The sequence below is a fragment of the Cherax quadricarinatus genome, chromosome 82 (assembly GCF_038502225.1).
Source record: "Cherax quadricarinatus isolate ZL_2023a chromosome 82, ASM3850222v1, whole genome shotgun sequence".
Lineage (NCBI taxonomy): Eukaryota > Metazoa > Arthropoda > Malacostraca > Decapoda > Parastacidae > Cherax > Cherax quadricarinatus.
In genome coordinates this window covers 5,425,312-5,446,236 of record NC_091373.1, presented here as the reverse complement: position 1 = coordinate 5,446,236, position 20,925 = coordinate 5,425,312, and the positions used below count along the sequence as shown (strand labels likewise).

Here is a 20,925-nt window from a genome sequence, read left to right as displayed (position 1 = left end):
ATAAGTCATTTTGACTTTTTTGGGTTATCCCAGGTTCTCTACACGCATGCTGCTATGTATGATAAATCACATAATCTATAAACTGTATTTGTGTATACTTGAATAAATTTACTGACAAACCCAGCCTCATTTACCTCAGTGCACGCAAAATGAATATTGTTGGGTAGTCATAAAATTTCAATGCGCCAAAATATAAATACATGTATAGTATATATACGTGTGTATGTTTTGTGATTAGAATTTTCTGTACCTATGTGCACTTATCCTGGTAGGGGTAGTACTTGTTGTAACGAGGTAGTGTTTACCCTGAGGAGGTAGTACTTATCCTGACGAGGTAGTACTTATCCTGACGAGGTAGTACTTGTCCTGACGAGGTGCTACTCTCTACTTATCCTGATGAGGTAATATTTATCCTGGCGAGGTAGTACTTGTCCTGAAGAGGTAGTACTTGCCCTAACAAGGCAGTACTCTCATCCTGAGGAAGTACTTATCCTGACGAGGTAGTACTTATCCTGACGAGGTGGTACTTATCCTGACGAAGTAGTGCTTGTCCTGACAAGGTAGTACTCTCTACTTATCCTGACGAGGTAGTACATATCCTGAGGAGGTAGTACGAGACAGCCCTGTCATTGGTCGCCTCAGCTGTGACGTCACTACTTGTACACCTAATGAATGAAATTATAGTGAGGCTCCCAGGCTAGCCAGTCAGTGGGTGGCTAGGGCTGGGTATGGGGCATGGAGCTTACAACGAGTCTCAATGTAATTATACAAGATGTCTTATGTTTGTGTGTTGTGAATGCCTATTTGACAAGATGAATTTACCGATAAGATGGCTTAAAATTGGACAATACTAAGTATCAGGACGAAGGTAAGGGATTTAAGTGCAATGCTAAAATTTTATCTTGAGTAATAAAAGGGAGGTTTGTGGAGAATTAAGAATGACAATAGGAGTGGTTATGCTCGCCAGGTGCAGGTCTGACCCAGGTAACAGGTGGTTTAGACATGAAGAAATGCATAATTCAGACACGTGAAATGTACGTGCTGATGTGTTCAGCTGGACAATGTAATGGATAAATTAGTCAGGTGTAGGAACATCAGGCAGTGGAAGGGTGAGGGAAGGGCGTCAGACATGGTACTGTCACTCTCGCACAAATGTGAAATGCATACTAATTTTTGGCTTGTAAGTAAGTAAATAAGTATGTAAGTTTGTATAGTTACAGGTACACATAAGTACAATTATCATACATAGTGTAAATTACCTAGGATAATCCAAAAAAGTCAAAGTGACTTATTTCCACTGGGTCCTTGACTTATTTCCATTTGAGTCCTTGACTTATTTCCATTTGAGTCCTTGACTTATTTCCATTTGAGTCCTTGACTTATTTCCATTGGAGTCCTTGACTTATTTCCATTGGGGTCCTTGACTTATTTCCATTGGGGTCCTTTGCACCAATGCATTATGACTATGCTGTAAAAATTGAGTAAATATATTGATTTTCATAATCCCAATAATCACAAAATTTTTAGACTATCTCCAAGAATTTTAACTTGCATATCTGGTTAATTTTTCAGGTTGTTGCTTGGTATATATATCAAACTTCAGTTTAATATTACAAGGTAACAAGCAGCTTATTTAAAAAAACAGTAGAAATATGTCATCCTGTTGGCTATTGGATTATCCCAAGTTAAATCATAAGTTGTCAAAATTGCATGCCTAGTATGTGTACGTTGCACAACCATTATATAATGTATATACAGTACTGTGTAATATAAACATTTGTAGAATGAATTTAGCCTGAATAAATGCCAATCAATTGTTTAAACATCTGAAAAAATATAATAAAACAATTTGCTTCTACATTTCATTTTAGCATTCATAAATAATATAAAGCTTCTAATAACACTTTCAATTTTAACTAGAACTATTTTGTTATACAGGTGAATAATTTTCGTTTGTATGTTTTGTTATTTATAATATACTGTAAGTAATGGCCTTCAGTGGGAAATGTCAGTAGGAGGGCATCCTTTGGTTACTGACATTTCAAATCACTTCAATGAGTTATCTAGGTGGCAGTTTTTTGTGACATGTTGATATATAACCACACATTATCCAACAATGTAATTTAGGTTTAAGTTAGGCCATTTGAGGTTAATGGTTGCTGATAATATTGCTAAATTTATATGTGGAAGAACTTTCCACCAGTAGGAATTTTTATTATTATTCATGGGTGGGGGTGCTAAACCCAGAAGGGTCATACCGCATCTTTGGGGAATGAGAGGCATTCAGGTTAGATACAAGGAAGGGAAGCACATATCTGTTTCCTTGGAGCAAAAGCCCCTCACTGGCTTCAAAGAACATTCCTTAAGGGGTCACCAGTAGGAAAATATCAGAGACTACCCCTGAGTGATCAACAACTTGGTAATGTTGATGAGATTGCTGCCATTGAGTAGAAAATGACTTTATAGGGATTATAATCTGGGATAACCCTAGAAAGTTAAGCAGTTTGGCTTATTTCCATTGGGGGTCAGAGCCTTTTCCAGGCTGTGATTCACAACACACTACTCATTTCCAGGTACAGTATCTATTTATTGCTAGGTGAACAGGGACTTAGCAGTATGTCTTGCTCTCCCCTTGATTGAACCCTGGACCTGCCACTGAGATACATTATTATTTAAAGCTTTCAGCAGTGCATTGTAGATGTTTGTTAATTTGTTCCTTCTTTATTTATGTGTTAAGTCATACTGTAAATGGAGACAATTTCTGTTCATTTGAGAATAATTGTATTTAAATTGAATAATTACAGGTTGCATATAGTCAATGCAATTATATACTGTAGTGTTTATAAAAAAAATTATAATTCCCAAATCTAGGACATTCAATGAATAAATACTTGGGAGTATACAGTATTTCACAGCTTTGACTTCAGTTTACATAATACTGTGTCCATATCTACAGTGAGATGTCTTCAGTTACTATGCAATGTAGTACATAACTTTCTTGATCTTCAGTACAGTATAAAAATGCAAAATTATCTTCATTCAACAAATCTTTATTTATTTGAAATCATAATACTCAGAATTTTATAGATGACTGAAGATTTATGAAATACAGTATATATTTTTTTTCACTAAGATTAAATCTAATTTCAAATATATTTTACAGATGGTAGGAAGAGGGTGGTGGTTGCTGGTGTGGACAGTGTATGCTGCTTGGACAGTGTACATGGTACATGGAGGACTGTCCTGTCAGCAGGGCCAGGAGTTTTACAACAGTGAACAGGGTCATTGTGTACCATGTACACGTTGCAATGGTTCCCTGGTAGTGGTGGTTCCATGTTATGTGTACCGGGATGCTGTGTGTGCACCCGCTGCTCAGTTCCTTCCCACCTGGTCACGGCTCACTCAACCCCAAGCCCCCATCACCCTCTCTACACCCACCGCCATACAAAACCAAACAGAAGAAGACAATGGACATGGGAAACAAACTTCAGAATTTTCCAGTGATAAAAACAAGCAGTCAAAGAACCACAGAAAAGTCTCTGGTCATCAGCAAGGGAAGTCAGGTGCAAATAAGGCACCATTCCATAAAAGTATTCATAATAAAAAGAACCACAGAAAACTACACAATGAAAATGATTCGGAAAAGACTAGAAACGTAGAGTCAAGACACCATCATCGCCATAGACATAGTGGAGAACGTACAGGCTTTAGAGCACAAAATAAATCTCTTATAGTGGACAGAGATGAATCAGTGATGAGTGGTGTTTATGTTAGTCAGAAAAGTGGTGCTAGTGAATCAGTGAATGAGAACAGGAGTATCAGTGAGTCAGTTAATGTAACCAGAGAAAGTAGTGGTAATGGAAAAGTGTCAGTTGAAGAGGATGCGAGTCATGGTGCTAATAGTGATAAGGACGAAACTAGAGACTCGCATGAGCCACACACTGCAGACTGGCAAACAACTTTTTTCCTTGCCATTGTCATTGTCATTAGCATATGTGTCATTGCACTCACCATTATTGTATTCAGTCATCTAAGAAATGTCATCAACAGGCGAAAATTAAGTAAGTATACTTGTTACTTCCATATACTGTATAATATGTAGACAAATTAAATCTGTTTTAATTTTAATCAATTTCATTGAACAGGATATTGTATTTCTTTGATATTTAGAGAATTAAAGTTTACTCAACTAAGTGTGACCATGGCGTAATAGCGCACAAAATGCGTGCTAAAGGAATAACAGGAAAAGTCGGTCGATGGATCTATAATTTCCTCACTAACAGAACACAGAGAGTAGTCAACAGAGTAAAGTCCGAGGCAGCTACGGTGAAAAGCTCTGTTCCACAAGGCACAGTACTCGCTCCCATCTTGTTCCTCATCCTCATATCTGACATAGACAAGGATGTCAGCCACAGCACCGTGTCTTCCTTTGCAGATGACACCTGAATCTGCATGACAGTGTCTTCCATTGCAGACACTGCAAGGCTCCAGGCGGACATCAACCAAATCTTTCAGTGGGCTGCGGAAAACAATATGAAGTTCAGCGATGAGAAATTTCAATTACTCAGATATGGTAAACACGAGGAAATTAAATCTTCATCAGAGTACAAAACAAATTCTGGCCACAAAATAGAGCGAAACACCAACGTCAAAGACCTGGGAGTGATCATGTCGGAGGATCTCACCTTCAAGGACCATAACATTGTATCAATCGCATCTGCTAGAAAAATGACAGGATGGATAATGAGAACCTTCAAAACTAGGGAGGCCAAGCCCATGATGACACTCTTCAGGTCACTTGTTCTATCTAGGCTGGAATATTGCTGCACACTAACAGCACCTTTCAAGGCAGGTGAAATTGCTGACCTAGAAAATGTACAGAGAACCTTCACAGCGCGCATAACGGAGATAAAACACCTCAATTACTGGGAGCGCTTGAGGTTCCTAAACCTGTATTCCCTGGAACGCAGGCGGGAGATACATGATTATATACACCTGGAAAATCCTAGAGGGACTAGTACCGAACTTGCACACGAAAATCACTCACTATGAAAGCAAAAGATTTGGCAGACGATGCAACATCCCCCCAATGAAAAGCAGGGTGTCACTAGCACGTTAAGAGACCATACAGTAAGTGTCAGGGGCCCGAGACTGTTCAACTGCCTCCCAGCATACATAAGGGGGATTACCAACAGACCCCTGGCAGTCTTCAAGCTGGCACTGGACAAGCACCTAAAGTCGGTTCCTGACCAGCCGGGCTGTGGCTCGTACGTTGGTTTGCGTGCAGCCAGCAGTAACAGCCTGGTTGATCAGGCTCTGATCCACCAGGAGGCCTGGTCACAGACCGGGCCGCGGGGACATTGACCCCTGGAACTCTCTCCAGGTAAACTCCAGGTAATAATGGCCTGCTTTCCCATCAGCAGTTCCCTTGTACAGAAACTAGTGTTGGTTATTTAGAAAGTATGGCAAAAGATGTTTATCAGAAGGGTGTTTAAATCTTTGGTGGATGCAAGAAGTGTAGAGGATATCCCAGGAAGGTAAGGAGGACTTAAGTAAGTTTATTTAGGTATAGGTAAGATAAGATAAGATAAGATAAGATTTCGTTCGGATTTTTAATCCCCAGAGGGTTAGCCACCCAGGATAACCCAAGAAAGTCAGTGCGTCATCGAGGACTGTCTAACTTATTTCCACTGGGGTCCTTAATCTTGTCCCCCAGGATGCGACCCACACCAGTCGACTAACACCCAGGTACCTATTTGCTGCTAGGTGAACAGGACAACAGGTGTAAGGAAACGTGTCGAAATGTTTCCACCCGCCGGGAATCGAACCCGGGCCCTCCGTGTGTGAAGCGGGAGCTTTAGCCACCAGGCCACCAGGCCCACCGAGTGGGGCAGCAGGCCACCAGCAGCAGCAGCCTGGTTGACCAAGCAAACACCAGACAAGCCTGTCCCATTGCTGGGCTTCAGGAGTATAAAAACCCTTCGAATTCATCAAAGTTATATTTACATACAGGTACACATTAGTGTAATTATCACACATAGTGTAAATTACCTAGGATAAAACAAAAAAAAGTCAAAGTGACTTATTTCCATTGGGGTCCAAAAAGTTCAGACAAATGTGCTTAAGCATCCAGCAGGCATGTGTGGTACACATTTTTTTTCTTTTTTAGGATTTGACTCTGCTGTTTTATTGTGAACAAGATAATTATAAAAACAATTCAGGAAAACTTGTTAGCAAGACCAGAGTACTGGAGGTGGGAATTACAGTGCCCATACTGTGAATGACGATTAGGGTTGTTGCATGTTAATGAATCAGTGGAATTAATGTGTTTTTTGTTCATTGGATTTTTTTTTTTATTGTATAGTATTTTTTTTTTTTTTCTCAACAAGTCGGACATCTCCCACCGAGGCAGGGTGACCCAAAAAAGAAAGAAAATCCCCAAAAAGAAAATACTTTCATCATCATTCAACACTTTCATCACACTCACAAATTATCACTGTTTTTGCAGAGATGTTCAAAATACAACAGTTTAGAAGCATATACGTATAAAGATACACAACATATCCCTCCAAACTGCCAATATCCCAAACCCCTCCTTTAAAGTGCAGGCATTGTACTTCCCATTTCCAGGACTCAAGTCCGACTATATGAAAATAACCGGTTTCCCTGAATCCCTTCACTAAATATTACTCCAACAGATCGTCAGGTCCCAAGTACCATTCGTCTCCATTCACTCCTATCTAACACGCTCACGCACGCTTGCTGGAAGTCCAAGCCCCTTGCCCACAAAACCTCCTTTACCCCCTCTCTCCAACCCTTTCGAGGACGACCCCTACCCCTCCTTCCTTCCCCTATAGATTTATATGCTTTCCATGTCATTCTACTTTGATCCATTCTCTCTAAATGACCAAATCACCTCAACAACCCCTCTTCTGCCCTCTAATACTTTTATTAACTCCACACCTTTTCCTAATTTCCACACTCCGAATTTTCTGCATAATATTTACACCACACATTGCCCTTAGACAGGACATCTCCACTGCCTCCAACCGTCTCCTCACTGTTGCATTTACCACCCAAGCTTCACATCCATATAAGAGTGTTGGTACTACTATACTTTCATACATTCCCTTCTTTGCCTCCATAATAACGTTTTTTGACTCCACATATACCTCAACGCACCACTCACTTTTTTTCCTTCATCAATTCTATGATTAACCTCATCCTTCATAAATCCATCCGCCGACACGTCAACCCCCAAGTATCTGAAAACATTCACTTCTTCCATATTCCTCCTCCCCAATCTGATATCCAATTTTTCTTTATCTAAATCATTTGATACCCTCATCACCTTACTCTTTTCTATGTTCACTTTCAACTTTCTACCTTTACACACATTCCCAAACTCATCCACTAACCTTTGCAATTTTTCTTTAGAATCTCCCATAAGCACAGTATCATCAGCAAAAAGTAACTGTGTCAATTCCCATTTTGAATTTGATTCCCCATAATTTAATCCCACCCCTCTCCCGAACACCCTAGCATTTACTTCTTTTACAACCCCATCTATAAATATATTAAACAACCATGGTGACATTACACATCCCTGTCTAAGACCTACTTTTACCGGGAAGTAGTCTCCCTCTCTTCTACACACCCTAACCTGAGCCTCACTATCCTCATAAAAACTCTTTACAGCATTTAGTAACTTACCACCTATTTCATATACTTGCAACATCTGCCACATTGCTCCTCTATCTACTCTATCATATGCCTTTTCTAAATCCATAAATGCAATAAAAACTTCCCTACCTTTATCTAAATACTGTTCACATATATGCTTCAATGTAAACACTTGATCTACACATCCCCTACCCACTCTGAAACCTCCCTGCTCATCCGCAATCCTACATTCTGTCTTACCTCTAATTCTTTCAGTTATAACCCTACCGTATACTTTTCCTGGTATACTCTGTAAAAATTATAGAGGAATAAGTTTACTATCTCTTTTGTCCCCTTTCCCTTTATATAAAGGGACTATACATGCTCTCTGCCAATCCCTAGGTATCTTCCCCTCTTTCATACATTTATTGAACAAAAGTACCAACCACTCCAACACTATATCCCCCCCTGCTTTTAACATTTCTGTCATGATCCCATCAGTTCCAGCTGCTTTACCCCCTTTCATTCTACGTAATGCCTCATGTACCTCCCCCACACTTACATTCTGCTCTTCTTCACTCCTAAAAGATGGTATACCTCCCTGGCCAGTGCATGAAATTACCGCCTCCCTTTCTTCCTCAACATTTAAAAGTTCCTCAAAATATTCTCTCCATCTACCTAATACCTCCCTCTCCCCATCTACTAACTCCCTGCTCTGTTTTTAACTGACAAATCCATACTTTCCCTAGGCTTTCTTAACTTGTTTAACTCACTCCAAAATTTTTTCTTATTTTCATTAAATTTCTTGACAGTGCCTCTCCCACTCTATCATCTGCTCTCCTTTTGCACTCTCTCACCACTCTCTTTACCTTTCTTTTACTCTCCATATACTCTGCTCTTCTTATAACACTTCTGCTTTGTAAAAACCTCTCATAAGCTACCTTTATCTCTTTTATCACACCCCTTACTTTATCATTCCACCAATCACTCCTCTTTCCTCCTGCCCCCACCCTCCTATAACCACAAGCTTCTGCCCCACATTCTAATACTGCATTTTTAAAACTATTCCAACCCTCTTCAACCCCCCCACTACTCATCTTTGCACTAGCCCACCTTTCTGCCAATAGTCGCTTATATCTCACCCGAACTTCCTCCTCCCTTAGTTTATACACTTTCACCTCCCTCTTACTTGTTGTTGCCACCTTCCTCTTTTCCCATCTACCTCTTACTCTAACTGTAGCTGTAACTAAATAATGATCCGATATATCAGTTGCCCCTCTATAAACATGTACATCCTGGAGCCTACCCATCAACCTTTTATCCACCAATACATAATCTAACAAACTACTTTCATTACATGCTACATCATACCTTGTACATTTATTTATCCTCTTTTTCATAAAATATGTATTACTTATTACCAAATCTCTTTCTACACATAGCTCAATTAAAGGCTCCCCATTTACATTTACCCCTGCCACCCGAAATTTACCTACTACTCCTTCCACAACATTTTTACCCACTTTAGCATTGAAATCCCCAACCACCATTACTCTCACATTTGATTCAAAACTCCCCACGCATTCACTCAACATTTCCCAAAATCTCTCTCTCTCCTCTACACTTCTCTCTTCTCCAGGTGCATACACGCTTACTATAACCCACTTTTCACATCCAATCTTTATTTTACTCCACATATTATTATTATAATCAAGGGGAAGCGCTAAACCCGGAGGATTATACAGCGCCTGGGGGGGGGGGATGTGGAAGGCATTCAGGGTTAATTTGGGGAACTGGAGCACAGATCCAATTCCCTAAATCAAGAGCCCCTCACCAACATCAAGGAACCTTCCTTGAGGGGTTTACTCCACATAATCCTTGAATTAATACATTTGTAGTCCCTCTTTTCCTGCCATAGCTTATCCTTCAACATTATTGCTACTCCTTCTTTAGCTCTAACTCTGTTTGAAACCCCTGACCTAATCCCATTTATTCCTCTCCATTTAAACTCTCCCACCCCCTTCAGCTTTGTTTCACTTAAAGCCAGGACATCCAGCTTCTTCTCATTTATAACATCCACAATCATCTCTTTATTATCATTTGCACAACATCCACGCACATTCAGACTTCCCACTTTGACAATTTTCTTCTTATTCTTTTTAGTAATCTTTACAGGAAAAGGGGTTACTAGCTCATTGTTCCTGGCATTTTAGTTGACTTTTACAACACGCCTGGCTTACGGAGGAAAGATTCTTATTTTATTGTATTGGGAGGTATTCAGATTCCATTAAAAAAGGGGGAATATAAGTCCAGTCCCTTGGATCAAGAGCTTCTCACTGGCATCAGGGCACCTCCATTGGGGTGTTACTATGTACTACACAAATACGTGTATACCCAAAAGAGAAAGCCTGTTGAAGCTTCTTGTGATCTGCTCTTTTAGGTCATCAAATTATAGGATTAGTGAACCCTAGTTCCTCCTAGGAAAAAAAATGAACCTTTTGGTGTATTTTGGCTATTCAACATCTTACCAGAAGATATCAGAAACACTCCTAGGACAAGTGTAGAAAGAAGTCTTCAAGTGGATGCAGGCTTTTATATGCATTTGAAAGTGAAAAAAGGCTATGATTAACTTTGCAGCAATTTTTGCTTTACAGTGGTAGCCTGGAACCTAACCTGCTGTTTAAGTGAGGCCCTCCTGTACTTACAGAAACTTGTTCTGTTGAACTAGCTGCAGTAATAAAGTAATAATAACAATACAAACTAAAATTCAGACAAAACTTGTTTTATACTTAAGTTACTCTCTCCCTATTCCCCATGAGTCAAAGAATTGAGCAATTTCTGTACTATAGTTATATTGAATTTTAGATTGTGCAGACAGCACCACTAGAATACTGCCTGTACTGTATATTACTTGGTAAGTGCTTACTATATACAATAAAATTTATTATTCATTACAGAAAGAGAGTGTGACACAGTCCCTGAAGAAAATAGTGGTGAGTTGACAGTGATGGAACATCTTTTGCCATCTCTTCCTGCTGCCTCTACAAATAGACCAAATGTAGCCACTAATAGAGCTGGAGTTACTTACGTGAGACCGTCCGCCATGTCTGTCCCCCTCTCCTTCACTACTACAGCTAGTGGAGTGATTGTGCTAGACTCTGAACACACATCTGGTCATGTTTACCCACCTATACCATTCACAATGGATAGATTATTAGGTATGAATTGTTGGAACATTAGGAAATTTATTGAGGCATTTTACCAGCACTTTGAGAGAAAGGGTATTTAATTATTATTATTATAATAAAAAAGAAGTGCTAAACCACAAGGGCTATAAAGCAAAGGGTATTTAAATAAGATGGTTATTTTTATTTTTTCAAAATATATTTAAGTTTTGTTGGTGACTGCTAAAATTTTAGCAGGTAAGTTATAATATTTCATTGATATACAGCATAGTGGATACTGAGGAGTGGGGAATGGGAGAGTAAGGAGAAGGTATGGGAGAGATTGAAGTAGGGAATGGGAGAGAGGAAAGCCAATCTTGTCTCATGTGTACAATGTGTAATTATAAATTTCATCATCCCATATCCTCTTAAAAATGAACAGGAATTAAATTCAGAATATTAATGTTCCAGAACACATCTTGGGTTATAACATTGGTTTCTCTGGAAAAATGCAATTCACTTAACATATTTTTTGCTTGATGAACTGCTTGTTTGGTCCCTATCTAGGTTATTAACCGAGAGTCGCCTGTACTTTGCGAATTTAATGTAATAAGGATCATCAACACATGGTGATCCAAAGAAGAAAGCACATTCACCATCACTGATGCTTTTTCTCCTTTTACAGAAGCACACAAATGTCCAATCCATTGTTGAGCCTCTGAACCACATACACGACTCAAAATGCTGGCACTATACATATTTTTAACTTCTGATACTGAAGATGACTAACCAATTTTCCTGAATCCCTTCATTAACATTACTCTGCTCACACTCTGATCTAAGATACTCACATATTATTTTATTATCATTGCTGATAGTACATTCATAGGGAAATGTTAAACCTGTGAAAAATCACATAACATGTGCAGAATGAAGGGTGATCAGACTGAATTCAAGGAAGGGAAGGTAACCTCAATCCTGACATCAAATTGTCCCCTTAAAGGGTATGCTTACATATACCTGCTTCCATTTACTTAGGGATCATATCAGTTGATTATTATTATTATCGCAGGGAAGCGCTAAACCCGTAGGATTATACAGCACATGTGGGGGGGATGGAAGATATTCAGGCTCGATTCAGGGAACCGGAGCACAGATCCAATTCCCTAGATCAAGAGCCCCTCACCAGTGTCAAGGAACCTCCCTTGAGGGGTCATATCAATTGAACTTTCACCTTCTTTATCCCTGTGTATTTTTTTTCTTACATTGGGATAGCTTGTGGTTATTTGCAATGCTCTTTCTTTTATCACTGGCTTATGTTTATTATGTTTGTGGGTTTGCTCAGGAATTGTGATTCTATAATGTTACAGCCCTTCAAGGGCTGTAACAAGGGCCTTGATGTTTGCAAAGTTTTTTTTTTTTTTTTTTTTCTCAATTCAGGGAATTGGAGTTAACATTTTTCTTGAATCAAAGCTGATTACCCACCATTTCTCTATGGGCTTAGCACTTCCCATGATTAATATATATATATATATATATATATATATATATATATATATATATATATATATAATTTTTTTTTTTTTCAACAAGTCGGTCGTATCCCACCGAGGCAGGGTGACCCAAAAAAAGAAAGGAAATCCCCAAAAAGAAAATACTTTCATCATCATTCAACGCTTTCACCACACACACATTATCACTGCTTTTGCAGAGGTGCTCAGAATACAACAGCTTAGAAGCATATACGTATAAAGATACACAACATATCCCTCCAAACTGCCAATATCCCAAACCCCTCCTCTAAAATGCAGGCATTGTACTTCCCATTTCCAGGACTCAAGTCCGACTATATGAAAATAACCGGTTTCCCTGAATCCCTTCACTAAATATTACCCTGCTCACACTCCAACAGATCGTCAGGTCCCAAGTATCATTCGTCTCCATTCACTCCTATCTAACACGCTCATGCACGCTTGCTGGAAGTCCAAGCCCCTCGCCCACAAAACCTCCTTTACCCCCTCTTTCCAACCCTTTCGAGGACGACTCCTATCCCTCTTTCCTTCCCCTATAGATTTATATATATATATTATGAAAAAAATATTCTAATTATTTGATTTATTTTTCAGAACAGCGCAGAGTATTGGGTCCATCATCATCTGTAGATACAAACCTCTACATTGAAAGCTGGCAGCAACAAGATAGTCAACCAGCAGTACAACATCCTCCATCTATCAGTACCTTCACAACTGGTCCCAGAACTTTTTTGAGAGGATCAGTATCTGCTTGCCCAAGCCCAGTGCCAGTTCGTACCTATCGTTTGGGACCTGCATCAGCCTCGGCTAGCCCCATATTTCCTATTAGAGGACTGGGTTCCACGAGGGGACGCATGCGTGGAACACTAATAGCAGCTGCATGCACTTTGTCAGGTAGCAGTGGAGGTGTCGTAAGTGATTTTGCTTCAGTTACACCTACATAGCATTCTAATAAACCATCTGAAGACAATTTTTTTTTTTTTTTTTACAAAGTAGCTTTGCTCTTTATCAGATTTAAAGAGAGTTACTCAGTGTTGTGACACCGGTTCTACAAAAATGACAAGTGCTTGAGGCAACTTTCAGTCACTAAAAAATTGTCTATTATAGAGAATGCTGCAGATTTGTGGCAGTTTAAACATGTAAGTGCTCATCTCATGAGCAGTAGAGTTATGTTGCATCCATTTTTTTTTTTTTCATACCAGCTCATCCATTTAAGAGGCTTACCTACTTAGTACTAAGTAGCTCATTGTGGCAGCTTATATAATAGCTTCATCTTGTGCTCACAGATTTTTGCTCAGAATGTACCCATGACTTGGTGGAGAAAATTACACCAGACTATAAATAGTCTAATTTCAGTATATAAGCAATACTATGTATTGAGTCAGATTTGTTTTAGAATCATCCCGTGAGTGGGTATAACATGCCTTAGATGTTCAAGAAGTGATAGGGAATTAAAAAATAGCTTTCTAACTCCCAAACAGTGCTATGGCACATGAATATTGTAGTGTGATTGGCCCCATGTTGATGCATACTGGAGATATGTATAATGTATTTATATGAGACATGTACATAGACAATATATTTGTGTATCAATGTGGCTTGATAGTTATATGAATGTTGTTGTGTGTGTGTATGAGTTTAAACTTGTCTACTCTAAGTCTTACGCTGTAGAATTGTAAATAAGAATACACCATGGCTCAAGTTTAAGTGTTTTTTACTGCTCAAAAGTCATATTCTGAGTATTACTTCTCTGAACAGAAGTTTTCTGTCTGTTCCATGTTCACATCTGAATATTGTATCACACTGTATGAAATGTATATAATTTTCCAGTAACTTGGGAGAAGTGACTCTCATACAAATATTAACAAGTGCCATATTGGGTTTATTCAGCTCTTAATAGCTGACTGCCACACTGTGTGATAATTGTACATTGCTCCAGGACACGTTTTTACCATAACAAGTATTGTTTTCACAGTAACTTTTCTTGGTGGCAAAAATTTTTAATTTGAATAAAGTTCAAATGTGTTCTCTGTTATGTCACAAGTATTTTCTTTTTTATACATATCATTTATTTCCATTATTATGTTTATTTTTTGAGGAATCAAGTATATTTTTGTTGATGTAGATGCATTCTGCAATATTATGTTACTGGTCCAAAAAAAAAATACTATACAAGTTTTATCATTACCACAATCAAGAATTGGGACCTAAACAGAATCTCTCTTTATGAAACAGATCTGTCAGCACTTAACTAAAATTCTTCCCATTAATAATGCAAATAATTATGTTGCTTACACATCATACTACTTTCCTTATATTTAAGGCAGCATCTCTATCACTAGTTTTGTTGAAAATTGAATTTCAAAATGCCATTCCAGAACTTGGGAGAAAGGCTGGTATGACTATTGAAGTTTTGAGCCTTAACTTAAATGAAGGATTAGTCATCCCTAGAAATTTGAGCTACCCTTTCCTTTTTTGGATCAAACATGATAACCTTCCAGGTGCTGTATGACCCCCTTTCAGATTTAGCACTTTCCCCTGAAAGTAATATAGTAGATTATCAACTATCTCGCAATCATTTATTCAGTGTTCAGCGCTATCTTATAGTCTTATTCGATACAGCATCTAAGTTGATAATATTTAGGGAAAGGCACTAAACCCATGGGGTCATACAGTGAATGGGAAATGTGAGGCATTCAGGTTTGATCCAAGAAAGGAGAGGATAGGCACATTTAATGAATCAAGCCCCCCTCAGTGGCACCTCCCTTGAGGGGACCTAAATAGATAATGCTATGCAGCAAATAAGGACTATTAAAAATATATTTTTTCAGTGTGACTGAGTATCCAGCACACCCTTACCGTAACCTGAGGGTACTGGAAAATTGATGATTTACCATAACAGTAATAGAGTTTTGAAAGCAGCTCGGTATATTCTTTTGAGAACCCACCATCAGCCTTTGAAACATTTGTTAATCAATTTACATTGCAATTGTTATCAAATAAATGAAGTTGCTACCTTTTATCTAATGTAAACAATTAAGGTTAGTACAATAAAACTACTTTAGGATTGCTGACAAAATATAACAAAACTATATAGTTTTTGCAACTATGGTGACATCATTAATTAAAATGGCATTATGGTCAAAAAGGTATTGACAATTTTGTTTCAAGCTGATTAGCATCTAAAAATAAGCAAGGATGAGAATGCTTTGTAATAAAATTTAAAGGTGTATAATTATATGTAAAAATTATTCTTATACTGTATGAAGAGCAACTGTTCAAGAAACATTTTCTTCTAAAAGGTGTAACACGCTGCAGTAAAGTAGATTTTGAATTAAAATTTTGACCAAAGTCATTATTGAAAAAAAAAAAAAATTGGACTTTAAATTAAAAATTTATTAGTAGTAGACAGTTGCATTATACTTGGCTGTAGGTATAGATGGAAATATATTTTTGAAATTCATGTACAGTAGTTCAAGCATAGATATTTGATGAAACCTTATATTTATAGAGTATAGCACTTCATTGAGAATGAGAATTTGCTCATGAAATATAATCAAATAACACTAAGATTTGCCACATGATGTTACAATCCCTAGTCACATGTACCTCTAGCAGTAGGCACTGAGTATTGTAGTAAAGATTTATTTATAACTCCGCCCAATTGGCGTTTCATGTAGAGTGTAGCATTTTCACTTTTTTTTTTTTTTTTGTAAGATCCATACATACAGGAATTTGCCTCTTGATAGTTTATCAGCTTTACAGTCATTATTCATTTATATACAGTCGTTTCATTTTACATAATCTCGTTTATCATAAAACTGTAAAATCTTTTTAATCTTTGGTGCCTTTCTTACCTGAGGAAATGCTAACTGAGGTAGATTAAGGTTTGGGGGTTACCAGGGTGTCAGATGGATAATGTGAGAAATGTATTCATGTACTTTTAACAAGGCCAGCTTGTTCAACTCATATGTGTAGTTGCTTAACTTTCATCAGTAGGGTTTTCAACATACTGTACACAGATGAATGATAAGTGAAAATGCAACTTTTTTTTTTTTTTTTTTTTTAGATATATGTGTTCTTACAACAGTATAAGTTCATTTTCAACTTTGTGTGTGTTCTTACATTGGCAGTATGGTACCTACTCCCCAAAATGCTAATCAGGAGCTAACAAAAAAGTTAAATAAAAATCAGTGATCCACCTATATTACAAGTATGCATGTTATTTATGTCTGGAAAGAACAGTTTATGATCTGTTTTGACTTTCCATTTATCAATGTTGAAAATCCTCCTCATGACACTTAAGCTAAATAGCAAACCTATGAGTAGGAAGACAAGTAGAAGAGAGCATACTAGGTGAAGTCGATAGAACGAACTCAACATGTTAGCTATAGTAAAAAAAAAATGGTTAAAAAAAAAAAATTATGCATTTTTTTTTACAACTTTGCCATTTCCCACCAAGTTAAAGTAACCCAAAGAAAACACATTCACCATCACTCAGTAGCTGCCTTGCCAGAAGTGTGGTTGAGATGTTGAGTTCACCCTTACTATCAGTGTCATTTATTAAAAAGAGATGAATGTTACAAGAAATAAGTAATAAAAGTGTTCTGTTTTCTTTTTTTGTACTTCTAATTGCAGTTTAATCAGATTTATTTGTACAGCCTCCACTGCACACATTCAAGGCTTATTTACAGTATTGGTAACCTATATGGTATATGACAATATCCATAGTGACAACAGAAATGTTAATACACATATTGAGTTTTGTTAGACTTATATATTGGCTGTCATTAGGTACAAAATGTTGGTCGAACTGCCCTTTAATAAATGAATGTTATGTATTGTGTGCATGTAATTTACAGTACATGCAGTACATGTGAGTAGGCATGATTTTAATACAGTACTGCTGTCATAATGTTTATACCTCAAGTATATATTGGGTATTTTTTGTGTGTTCATTCATTATAAATTAAATATATACGAATGTCTGAATTATATCAAGGAAATGCAGTAGTGTAACTTTTGTTAGCTGTGATTCAATATTTAGGGAAGAAATACATTCAGGCAACTTTTTCAAGAAAAACTACTTAAAGATGTTTGAATAATAATGCATTTTTCACCTTCATACTCTTGCAGGGTTTTTCATTGCACAGTATTGTACAATTTGGATTTCCTTAAGAATCAAAAATACATGTACAAAATTGTGTGTGATAGCTACTCATGCTTTATGATTAAGTTAATGCAGAGACATCCCTTAACTGACTGATTTGCTACAGTGCAACACCCAACCCAACACCCCTCTGCTGCCTTTTAGTGGATTGCTGTATGGGTGTAACAGGTTTAGTGCTTTCCAAGAAAATAATATAATTGAATACGATATGATTGAATGTGATATAAACGGGAGTATAAAAGAAACAAGAGCAAACCTTTTAAACAGTTATTAAGTGTTGATGGTATGAAGCATCAGCCAAGGACAGTAAACATCAAATTAAATCTTTCAGTATTACAGTGGAAATGGAAACAGGTACTGTATTTGAAAACTGTACTGAAGTAGCTGATTTATCCACATCTTTGAGCACCTGCCCTCCCCTTCTTCAGAGCAAGCCTGAATGCCTCCCATTCCTCTCTTAGGCACACATGTTTAGTGCTCCCCAATGAATGTAAAAATGATAATAATTATCAATATCACTGAGGCATGCTTTCTTTCAACAGGAACCTCCTCCTCATCCATGAAAGTGTGGTCTTATGGAGAAACTAATACAGACTTATTAAAAATAAAGGCAGTACTAATACCATATCCTGGTTTTACCACATACAAGACTGTTTTGCCATTAGTTTGATTTATTACAATTGTACTGTTGTCCCAAAACAGCCCTAAACCTATATGAGACAAAAAATGGAAAGAATTAAGATTGCTGTAATAAATATGCACAAATGGAGAAGTGTTTACTGACAGGACAGTGTTACACTGAGGAAAATTAGTAGCTGGTACTGCAACACTATATAACTCATAATTTCAGAACTTTTTTGTGATCATAATTGTATAGGCAAGTGAGGTAGAACATTAACAATAAAGCAAACTACTGTAATTAATTAGTGAATATTTAAACTTTATTCTGGTATGTATTGTGGTTGAGTTAGCATAAAGTGAATCCTGGTTAATGTGTTAGATGGGCTGCTAAGCATCCAAATATAATTGAATATGTATCACTGAGTGGTAGATGTTACACTTATCAATTTAAATTAGTAAATAGGAATGTATATTTCTTACTTTGATTATGTGTATAGTTGATAAAAATATTGTCTTGCAGAATTACTTTATAGATTTTTCAGTGATTGCAGTGAATCTGTTTATATTATTGCTAAAAGTGTATATTTAACAGATTTGTTGACATTAAGTACAATAAGATGCAAATGGTGAATGAGATGCACACAGTGGTAACGAGGTACATTGTCATTAATAAAATACGTGTTTCAGTGGTGTTGAAAGATGGCATTCAACTGTTTATATATCTCAATGTAAACTGTACTGAATGTAGCATTGCTTAAGGTTTTAAAAGAAATGTAAGAAACTTTATATACAAATCATTTCATTTATTCATGTGCAGTTTTGTCCCTGAATGTAATGGATCTGTTTGACAGAATGTTACATATTATTTTCAGCAATATTTTTGTGCAATGTTTTTTTTATATTTAAGTAAAAAAAAAAGTTGGGGCCCAACAGTCAAAAAATTACAACATGCAAAGTTTATAACAAAAATAAAAATGGACAAGCTCAAATTTGTTTCTCTAGCCTTAGCTCATTTAGTTTTAAAAGTTAAGCCATGCTTCTGTGGGCATTTACCAGGTTCTCTGTAGAAAAAAAAAATCTTGTTCCTGGCTCTGTATGACCCTCATGGCTTAATGCTTCCCCAACTACAACAATAATAAAAAATATAATTTTGTACCAGTGTTCACCCTGATCCACTTGTTACTTCTGACCTCTGCTCTTCTCAAGGGAGGTTCCTTGACACTGGTGAGGAGCTCTTGATGTAAGGAATTGGATCTGTGCTCTGGTTCCCTGAATTGAGCCTGAATACTTTCCATATTCCCCCATGTGTGCTGTATAATCCTATGGGTTTAGCACTTCCCCATGATTATAATAACCCTGGCTTCTCCTTTGAGTGTATTTTTGGATCATTCATGGGGTCACATAATCCAAATGATCTCGACCTCAACATATACTTGATGATCATGATACTACTATAACTGACTTAACGTTTTGCTCATATCCTAAGAAATATACTATCTGGAAACACTTACCCCTCAAAGAAGGTTCCTTGATGTTGGTGAGGGGCTCTTGATTTAGGGAATTGGATCTGTGCTCCAGTTCCCCGAATTAAGCCTGAATGCCTTCCACATCCCCCCCCAGGTGCTGTATAATCCTCCAGGTTTAGCACTTCCCCCTTGATTATAATAATAATGGAAACCTCTTCCCTTACAAGACTTGAGAACACTTACACGATTTTTTTTTTTTTTTTTGCTCTAAGCCGACAACACCTACAGTCGACTGTATAACCCTTGTGGTTTAGTGCTTCTTTCTGATTATAATAATAATAACCTACAGTCGAGAATACCTTATAGATGATAGCATTGACAAAGCACTTGTGAGATATGTCAGCAAAAACATATCTTTCTATGTCCTCAAGAGTGGGAAGCATATTGTCATCATATATGATGCAGAACAAGACAACAACCTTGATCATATACACTACTGACATTGTCCTAGTTACAATAAATAGACATTCCTTCCTCATTTCAAGCTATGGAGCTTTCCTCATCCTACGTACTATAATACAACAAGAATTTACACAATATGTCTCAAACATTCATGAACAACTTGAGCTTCAAAATTTTCTATCATCAGGGTAGAATCTTATGTCATGCCCTCCCTAAGGTTGGAGAGGTTATCTGAGTACTATAGGAAAATGAACCTTTGAGTGCCAAGACCCTTTCATCCTCAGCATATGTAATGGACAGCACTTAAAAGGTAAGGGAATTCCAACCAACACTTCAGCAATGTAGACAATGATGGTGCTTTGGCCACCCAGACAAATATTGCAGATCACTGGTAGAATACCCAGTCTGTGGTACAGTTGATCATAAGATAATCCATCCTACATCCAACCTTTCCCCCATTTGCTTTAACTGTGGTGAAGCACACCCTGCGTGTTCCTGCCATTGCCCAGTCACGCAATATGGCAGTAACTAAACTGTCTCTCTAAGGATGACTTCCCTGGCTCTCCTAACCCTGAACAATTCAACGGCCACACAACCCTACTGTACCCTCTCCCAGGCATTATATGACGCCCGTCAGGTTTAGTGCTTCCTCTTGAATACTAAAAATATCTGCAAGAGAGGGACCCCTCAAGGGAGGTTCCTTGATACTGGTGAAGGGCTCTTGATCTAAGGAGTTGGGCCTGTGTTTCCTTTCCTTGGATCGAATCCGATTACCTTCCATTCCCCAAGGTGCTGTATGACCCTTATGGATTTAGTGCTCCCCCAAGAGGGTAATTAATAATGAAAGA

At 37.6% G+C, this 20,925-nt stretch overlaps 1 protein-coding gene across 1 annotated transcript; it reads left to right on the top strand.

Moving 5' to 3' along the window:
- Window positions 1-717: 717 nt before the first annotated feature.
- LOC128702868 (uncharacterized) lies at window positions 718-19,130 on the top strand. The gene is made up of 4 exons (XM_053797324.2): window positions 718-868; window positions 3,164-4,061; window positions 10,620-10,880; window positions 12,953-19,130. The coding sequence occupies exons 2-4, from the start codon at window positions 3,164-3,166 to the stop codon at window positions 13,300-13,302; spliced, it is 1,509 nt and encodes a 502-aa protein (XP_053653299.1). The 5' UTR covers window positions 718-868; the 3' UTR covers window positions 13,303-19,130.
- The last annotated feature ends 1,795 nt before the right edge of the window (window positions 19,131-20,925 follow it).

Excerpts from the sequence above, each read along its gene's own strand:
- LOC128702868 (XM_053797324.2), top strand. The coding sequence starts at position 3,164 with ATGGTAGGAAGAGGGTGGTGGTTGCTGGTGTGGACAGTGTATGCTGCT. Across the intron at positions 4,062-10,619 it reads CATCAACAGGCGAAAATTAA|AAAGAGAGTGTGACACAGTC; the intron begins GTAAGTATACTT and ends TATTCATTACAG. Across the intron at positions 10,881-12,952 it reads CACAATGGATAGATTATTAG|AACAGCGCAGAGTATTGGGT; the intron begins GTATGAATTGTT and ends TTTATTTTTCAG.